The 9,158-nt window shown below is 51.4% G+C and overlaps 1 protein-coding gene across 1 annotated transcript; it reads right to left on the reverse strand.

Annotated features, from left to right (window-relative positions):
- Nucleotides 1-4,851: 4,851 nt before the first annotated feature.
- Nucleotides 4,852-5,867, reverse strand: LOC6503737. Its single transcript, XM_001963794.4, has 2 exons — nt 5,721-5,867; nt 4,852-5,613 (listed from the first exon to the last, which is right to left on the reverse strand). Exon 2 carries the CDS (start codon nt 5,573-5,575, stop codon nt 5,135-5,137), a length of 441 nt encoding a protein of 146 aa, XP_001963830.1. The 5' UTR covers nt 5,576-5,613; nt 5,721-5,867; the 3' UTR covers nt 4,852-5,134.
- Between the last annotated feature and the right edge of the window lie 3,291 nt (nt 5,868-9,158).

Consider the following 9,158-nt stretch of genomic DNA (forward strand, 5'->3'; position numbering starts at 1 on the left):
TTTGGTTAAGCACATAATTAATACGAAATTTGATTGCCTCTGCCGCGTTGGGACCGGAAGAAGAAGCACCAGCAGCAGCAGAAAGGACGAACCCGCCGGATGCGGGCGCCTCTCTCCGTCTCGTTCCCGCTGTTTGGGAATGGACTGGGGCTGGGGAGGGGGGCGTGTCATGGGCGTATAAGTGAAAGTCAAATTAAAGTAAACTCGACTTGTCAACCTGTCTATACAGGCGTCCCCCCGGCCGCTGCCTCCGCCGCTGCGGTTTGCCGCTTAAACGCTTGCGGTTTAATTAATCGACTCATGGCTGCATGGCCCGTCCCTTTCCCCCCCTGCGCCCCTATGAGGGCGTCTCGCTCCGCCATCTCTGTCGACTGACTTCCTGTCGCTGCGGTTTTCGGTCCCCTCGCGTCCTTTGTGTTTTTCTCTGTTGACGCTTTTTAATAACTTGTCCAAGGCTGCCGCAGTTCTTCGCTCTTTCCACGACTTTTTCTGCCACGCCCCTCTTGCTACACCCTTTCTTAGTATCCTAAATATATCCTTTCCAAGAGACCATATTTCCCACTCCTCAATTTTCTTCATTTTCAGAGGGGCTCGATAGAAAATTTTGAAACCAAACTAAAAAAAATTCGAATGCCAGATTTTGATGCAGATTTAAAGAGAATTTATCCACGATTCGATAATGGTATTCCGTTTAAGGATCGGAAGGATATTGGCCGAGATATGGCCTTCGCAGTGGGCGTTTTTTTCAGTCCCCTCGATCTTCCCCATTTCAAGGGGGTCCATCAGAAAATTTTGAAAAAAATCTCAAAAAAATTCGAGTGCCAGATTTTGATGCAGATTTAAAGAGAATTTATCCACAATTCGATAATGGTATTCCGTTTAAGGATCGGAAGGATATTGGCCGAGATGTGGCCTTCGCAAAGACTCTTTATTCATACCCCGTACTTCTCTGCACATTATAGTCACTTGAGTTCAGAGAGAGCCTTATAGAGTATTCAAGCTTCGGCTTCCACGTGTAATGGCGGTTCTTAGCAGTTGTTTTTGGGAGGAAAGAGTTTTGGAAAGGGTGTAGCGGCTTGGGGGAGGCGGTCCGAATCAGTCTGACGCCGGGAAGATAAAAACTTTAACTTTTGCGGCGCCCGCTGCTTGCTTATGGCCGAAAATAAATCAAGCGCCAAACTACTCTGGCCGCAATGATTAATTAACTGCATTTTGTGCTCAACCACGTCCGATGGCCCCGACCAATTTCCAAGAACGCAGACCCCGAACCCACACTTCCGGGTGCCGAGCTTCGAGTACGGCCAGAGTAGTCGCTCCCTTTGGAAGCCCCGGAGTTAATTAATCCAATCTTTCCTGGAATCGTACATGTATGGTTTCTAGCAGGTCGATTCAAAGTCTGTACAGTGGGAGACAGTTTTTTCGAGCGAGTTAGACTTCATAGAGAGGCCCCACTGTGGAACTACAACTATGCCAGTGTTCTGCGGGCGCCACTTGAGCGTCTGCGTTAAGATATTATTAATGTGCTTGTTAGCATTGGGTGGAGCTGGTGCTGCTACTTGGCCGCGTTTACGACTGTTACGGCTGTTACTGCTGTCCGAGTGGCATGAATTATGTGCACTTTTTGCCGTCTGAAGCTCACAGCCCTGTCCCCGTCCCCGTCCCCGTCGCCGTCGCAATTAACCCGTAAGTGATGAGGCGGAGTCGGAGTCCTGCCCCTGTCCTGTCGGAAGACACATCCTTGCAACGAAAGCCAGCCAGGAGGATGACTTCCACTGACAATTAACCGGACATCTGATGCCTCGCCCGATTAATCCTGTTTGGGCCTAATAGTGTGACGATTTTCAATTATGTTTAAGGAGCCTGGCATTAAATTTGAGCCCCCGGCATGTGGGCTTTCCCGCAATTATTCAAGAGGCTCAGTGGTGTGGAAATAAGCCAGTGCTCCTGGCAAAGCAAAAACTTGTGCATAATCAAAGAAAATTACACATAATTGCATGTTATCTTTTCGAGCGTTGAGCGCTGAGCGGTGAGGGCCCAGACTGTTTACAATTTAAGAAAAGCCTGTCCTTCCGGATGTCCTTCCGCCTTCAGCCATAATTTAATGATATTTTCATTGCCGTTTTTCCGAAGAGTAATCAGTCCGGCAATTGAAGTTTTCGGCAGGGTCTCGGGCGGGCATGTCCAGATAAAATTCCGATAGTTCGCCATTGTTCGGAGAAATCCAATTAGTGCCTGCGGACGAGGCGGCCTGGCGGGGATGTGTGTGCTCTGGCCAGGACCTCCAACCCCCGCGGGATAATAAGCAGCTTAAGCTGCAGCTCCGGGCTCCCGGGACCGGAGCGTATAAAGAAGTGTAGTGGGGAAGAAAACTTGTTAACGCCGAAATCGAAGCAGGCGGACCGGCCGGAGGAGAGCCGGACGTCGTAGTCGTAGTCGAGTCTGTGGAGAAACCGTAGTCGGAGCAGCTGGAAAAGCGAGAGCTCCGAGCACAGAGCATTATACAGATTGAATTGAGACGTCGGGCGAAGGATGGAGATTTCCCCCAGGTATCCGGCAGCCGGCAACAAAAGCTGGAGCTAGTTGCTGCACTGAACGAAACTTAATCATTGTCTGGCTCTGGCGAGAGGAAGGCACTGCCTTGGAAAAGCCATTTCTCCAAGTGCGCCCGAAGCCTCTTCGTTGTGTAAGCCAAAAATGGCAGCTCTCGATATGATAATGATACAATTTCGTTGGAGCTTAACAAGGATTAGGCACCGATACGAAGAACGGTACGAGCCAACAACAGCTGCAGATACTCGTGCAACTCGTACAGATACAGATACACAGATAGACACTGGGATACAAGGATACAAAGATGGAGAGACTCGCAGTCTCGAACGATGAACGATGATGGCAACTAATTGGCAATGGGTACGCTTCAGTTCGGTTCAACTTTCCCACTAACCAAGTGGCAATCAACCATAATGCCAGCCAGGCAGTCGGGCAACCCGGCAGTCGGGCAGCCAGCCAGTCGGGGGACCGAGATGCAAGTGACAATTTATTAATAAACAGCAGCAGGAGCGCCAGGATCCCCAGAAGCTCCAGGAGCAGGTTCCGGTTCCAGATCCAAGGAAGAGGGCTGAGCGAGGGCGACTGTCAATTACCAGTTGGGGCTATAAATTGCATGTCAGTCGCCCGGCTCCCTCAACAATTGCTTACGGAATCGAAGGGAGTGCGCTGCGTTTAATGGGCCCGATAAATTCTACAGGCTGTCAAGGGGCCGAGGCGACTGCCACAGGGACTGGGGGGCTTCGCACCGAAATTCCAGGCCAAATCTGGGGAGGAGTACGCTCCTGGGTTCAACTATCGATTGACAAGCACTGATCCGGCGCATCAATCTCGGGGTCTGAGCATCACAATTAATTCGCCGCGGCGCGCCTTTAAAGCTTCAAGTTCATGGGCCAACTACCAGTCCGGTCCAGCAGTCCGGCGTTCAATTTGCGGAAATTGACCAGTGTGACCGAGCCACTCTGGGCCGCAGATAGGGTGGCCAGCCTGGAGGACAAACACAATCAGAGCCCGAGCGCCAAATGCGAAATCAAATTAAGCAAAGTGCGCAAACATTGATAAGGAAGGCGGTCGACAGGCTGTTTGAAGGATGGATCTTGGGATGCCAGGGCTGCCAGAGATGCCGGGGATCCTGTGGCCTCCAATTGCAGCATTCACTTGCAGGACGGGCGACCAAAGAAAGCCAGGACAACGACCGAGATGCGGAGCCACAACCGCAACCGAGGGGAGGACCGAGAGCGGGAAGCGAGCCGGTTTCTTTGGGTTGTCAACTGTAAAGTAGGGTAGATTACATTGCTTTGAATGATGCCAGCAGCCAGATAGCGGCGACTACGGAGCCGGAAAGTGCCTGCCGGCCGGGCAGCCTCGACCCGGCTGATGCCCATTAGTGGGAATCAATTAGGCCTCTCGCTAGGCCACTGGCAGGACGAACCTGCGACGAACTCCGCTTCGATGGAGCCGGAGCTGCCAGAAAGTGGAGGTGCGCCGCGTTGAAGGCCGTGGGCCTTATCGGATCAGATATACCCCCGGGGAAATACCGAATAGTGCAGGTCATGGCACAAGCCCAAGGAAAAATCAACAAAAAAGGAAACAGTCGAGTGGCAGGGGCGGCAGGGAGCGCAAGAATGGAAAGCCATCGTCTTTTCGCATAGACAAAACCAAAGGACAACGCACAACTAACTGGAACAGAAAAAACTCTAGAGAGAGGCTGCTGCGAGGACTCTGGAATGCCCTTTCCATTGGAATTAAATGTGTATCCTATGGAGTCCTTGAGGACGTCTAAGGCCCACCTACTTCAGGGGCTTCATATTCGGCTTTGGCCGGCGCCACTTTTCGGTGACGTTCTTCGGAGTCAGGAAGGGACCCGGACCACAAGCCCGGCTTGCACTGGCCCAGTAACTCGAGTAATTGGTATCACGTCGCCCTCGCCAGGAAAGGCAGGAAAGGCCGGGGGCCCTGCCCACCCCTTCGCACGCCCCTGACAACCCGTCGTCATTGCCATTGCTCATCTTCAGCGCTGTGTCGCCCGCAAATGTGTCTTTGTCAGTGCGTCAGTGGAGCGTGCCGCGTTGCAGTCCCAGCAGCAGGGAGCGGTAGGCGGGTAGCAGTCCTCCTCGGTGCCACAGTCACACATACGCAAATGCTTTGGCATATCAAAAGTGAAACTTTGACATATAATTTCTCGCATGGATTTTCACTTTGACGGCATAAACGACGACAATGTCACATGCCTTTTGTCGGAGCCGGAGCTAGGGCTTGAGGAGGCAAATGAAAATGGATGGGGCGGCGGATCCGAGGGCGTTTTTCGGGGCAGAGCTTGGCGGCAGTGGCTGTGGCAGGTGGAAATACTCATTCATCAATTCAAACACTGGCTGTCGCAGATGGGGCTGTAGCACCTTGACTCCATAAGGACTCTACCAGCCGAGTATCTTCTGTGAGCAAATCGCAAAGCGGTTTATTATCTAGTTAAAGGCTTGAACAATGTATGAGGTCAAGTAACAGGATGAATAACAATGAAGCAGTTCAACTAGAACGTGGCTTCAAATTAAAAGCAAGAAAAGAAAGGTTGGAGAAGTCAGTCGCAGAGTCACTCGTCAATCACATAGATGATGGCGTCCGGAGAGTCCGCGTGTTCCGCGAAAGTATCTTCATATGGCCCGAATTGTGTGATTTCGATTTGGGCAGCCACACTCGGAAAATAATCGCCCGCCCCCTCAGCCAGCTCATCAGGCTCGGGGGGCATGGGAACGGCCACCTTCACCATGATCTCCGTCCCATCATCGTCGCTGAACACGTACTCATCGACCTGCCAGACCAGGTTGCTCTCCTGGGGCTCCAGTTCCACCGTAGGCTCGTCCTCCATGTGCTGGAGTTCCGGTTCGGCGTTTTCGGCTTGGCCTTGCTCCTCGATCTGGTCAAGCTCTATTCCCGCATCCTGGTCCACCAGTTCCTGCTGCCCCGATTCTGCCACAGCTCCTTGGCCCCCCGCCTCGAACGGCGACTCTTCGTCTTCAAAAATGACCTGCATTATTACCGGATTCTAGTACAGTCTTCACTGCTGTTTTGCTGAAAAGAATTTGGTTAAAAGGCTAGTTTAGGCCAAAGAACTACGGTCTCTGCGGAAAGTGCAGGATATACATATGTATATGCCTCAGGTTCTTGTTTCTTCTCACCTTGTTGCCTTTGCAAAGACCCTTTGGCTTTTAGTCTAAGAACTTTTTGCTTTTCACTTTTTTTCGCTGTGACTTTTTGACGAAGCGAGATATTTGACAGCTTGATTCTGACAGTGTGCCCAGAGATCTGCGATTGGCTATCGAAGCTTTCTGTTTATCGATTACAGCAAAGATACCAAGTTTTTATGAGGAAGCTTGAAGCATTACAGCTCTCACATTCCTTCCAAGGCGATCTCCTACCAATTACTACAAGTTTTCATCAAAACCACTTGGTTTTCCCATTAAATTCCCACTAGAGCACTGGCAAAGCGTCTCTGCACTCCCCAGTCCCCGGAATATAAAAGAAAATTAATTTTTAAATTGGTTCTGAAACTTATTTAATTTCGCACAGCCAGCTCCAGCGGACGGAGGGAGCTGAACTTTGGCTCGCAAACCGATATGACATAAATATCTTCTGTCACATGAGCTCTATCTGCCGAGTGCAGCACAATAAGTAATTCCCTTTCTCTACTCCACCCATGAGCATGAGTCCGTATGAGCCCGTATTTCGTTTCTGTTTCTGTTTCTGTTTCCGTTTCCATGCCTCTGGTCCCCCGTCCTGATCTCCTGCATGGAGCTCTTTGGTTTTTGTATGGAAATTTAGAAATTATGTTTTCTTGTCTTTTAATTAATAATCTCAAGGGTGTTTTCGTCTGTCCCGGCTGTTCGCCTGAGCAAGATGGAGTTGTGGAGCAAGTGGATTGCTGGGGATTTCTGGGGGGAGTGGGTCTGGGTCTCGGTCTGGGTGTGGCAATGGGGCGTATGAGTAACATGCGAAAGCAATATTTGTTTCTGGGAAGAACCAGCAGGCAGCTGCTGTGGCTCGGCAGTGCGCCCGCTGGGTTGCGGAGTAACTTTTACGGCCCGGACTGTGTGAGCCGGAGAGTGTGTGGGTTGACAATGTGATTTACATTTAATTAAAATCGTATTTACTCGTTAGATAAACAAACACGGAGTAAGCCGTCGTCCTCGCTGTTCCTGCATCATTAGGCACTCGAAGCCCTCGAATGGGAAATGGCGGATGGAATTGGTAGCTGGGGAGACGGCGGGCACTGGAAGCCGGCAACTGACAACAGCCGGAAGCCGTGGCGGAGGTGTCGGAGGGTCCTGTGGGCCGTGTCTCAGGTGCCGGCCCTGCCACTTGGCTGTCAGACTGGCGTTTCGGTGACGTTGACAGGGCGACATGTCAAAAATAACTCGGCGCCATCGATCGCCAAGGGCGGGCCCAAAATAAAGCACTCCAACGCGGCTCTGCCAGGCTCCTGGCAAGGCTCCTGACCTCTTCCTCCTTGGCAGCCCAACAAAGGAAATAAAAATAGCCAAAAATGTGGAAACAAGAGGCAAGAAACAGGAGACTTGTCGCCAATTTCATTAGGTCCCTGGCCAGACGGAGCAAGTGGTCGATAAATTTTGGAGAACTTTTAATTCCAGGCACTCGCAGGCACAGAGCTTCAAATCGTGGGTTTAAGGCTAGTGGCGGCCTTTGGGAGGAGCCCCCAATCATGTTGCACCCATGTGTTTGCGTCTCTCCTGGTTGGTCGGTCATTGTGTCCCCTTGTTTTGACTTGATGACCGAGTTAAACAAACACACACCGCACAAACATGACCCCAGTCCGGGTCCGATTGAGGAGCCGTGTCCAATTTGCATGGCCATTGTGAGCGAGTCCGATTCCGAGTTCGATTCCGGGCGGAGCAGGGCGAAGACAGCGCAGCAGGGCGGGTGGTGTGGTGTGGTGGCCCGAGTATGTGGGGCAGAGTGCCGGCATTTATCAGTGTAATTTGGTGTGTCAACTTTGAAATAATTTCAGTCGGGACTGAAGTGTGTCACGCCCTGAGAGGCCACAGAAAGTATGGCATACACGAGGCAGCCCGCAATTATCGGCCCCCGGTCCCGGGCCTCCCGATAAGAGGCCCGAGAACGCCTTAAAGTCGGTGGAACTCTGATTTAAAACAAACATGCCGGGCCAACTCTTGTTGCCTAATCGATTCCGATGTTGCTGCCCCTCCGACCGCCTGCCGCCTCCCGTTTTTATTGTTCGTCGTTGGCAGTGCTTTGTGTTTGATTTGGGGGGGAGGGAGGCGGGTGGATTGGACTCCTTGTAAAACAATGACAAGGACAAATTTGTGCGATAGGCAAACAGAGTTGAAGGCGTTGGGGAGTGGGTTGCCGGAGGCGTCCCGGGGTCAGAGTTCCTGGAAGTGTCAATACAAATATAAATCAATGTTCGGGCCAGGTCGGGCGCCCGGCAAAAAGGTAGCAAGCCTAAGCAGTTGTGGCTGCCTTTGTTTCGCCCTTGCAGGCAATCTCAATCAATTTTAACAAGCAGACGCCGAAAAGCCTGTCTGCCAGTGGCGCCAGCGCCAAGGGGATGCGACCGAGTGGGGCCTCCGGTCTGGGCCGCATCCCTGGAAACGGCGTCTCTGGCCGACTGGTGATGCATTCCTGTTGTTAACAAAACCCAGGCTCCGCTCGGTCAGATTCACTTCGGAATCTTCCTAATTGGTTGCCAGTTTGTTTTCTGGATCGCATTTACATGCAAACTCAGACGCCAGGACGTCTCCACCGCAGAGGTGTGCAGACAAATCCGGTTCGATTGGAATTTCAGCGACTCTCGCTCGGCCTTATTTCGGCAACGATACAATGAAGACGTGTTCGCAGTGGCAGTGTAGTGTAGTGCCATGCCCCATGCCCATAAGCCTGCAACTCCAAAAAAGTTTTCTAGAATTTCATTTAATTTTCAGTTCTGCAGAGACTGATGCCCGTCCCAGTCTCCTCGCCAGCGGGGCTGTAATTAGTGTGAGCAGCGAGGCACTGGCGCTGGGACTGGCCCTGGCGGAGCATAGGCCGGGCCAAAAGTTTTCAGACATTTTTTGCAGTTCCAGCTTTTCAGTTTCTTATATTGCACAGCCCTCCCCAGTGGCTGCTTTTGTTTTTGTTTCGCTAGAATTTGTTCAATTTAATGTAACATGGAAGAGAAAACACAGAAAGCTGGAGCAGGAGCTGGCGGTGGTGGGGAGAGCACAGCATGGAAAACTGAAAAGTTTGCGGTGATGTCGGAAAATTCTATTCAAGGCAATGCGCACTGCCTTAAAGGCCTTTAAGGACTCCCCACTAGTGCCGCCCCACCAGGGAAGCCTCGAGTGGAAATGTACGGAGGTCTAATGCGATTAAAATGGTCAAGCGATGACCCAGCCCAAGGCCTCTGGATTAAATGGAGGTGTCAACAGTTGGAGCTCACCAGAGATGATTAGTTTCTTTCCATCCAGTTTGAAAGCCATTAAAATTTAATTACAAAATGGGGGATCTTGACTTTTTCTAGTGCACAAAGGGCCAAAGTTTGACTATCGTCTATCGGTGGCGATAGTCTCCTGTAGAACTGCCTTTTTGGCGCCCATCAC

The sequence above is a fragment of the Drosophila ananassae genome, chromosome XL (genome assembly GCF_017639315.1).
Source record: "Drosophila ananassae strain 14024-0371.13 chromosome XL, ASM1763931v2, whole genome shotgun sequence".
NCBI classification, from domain to species: domain Eukaryota; kingdom Metazoa; phylum Arthropoda; class Insecta; order Diptera; family Drosophilidae; genus Drosophila; species Drosophila ananassae.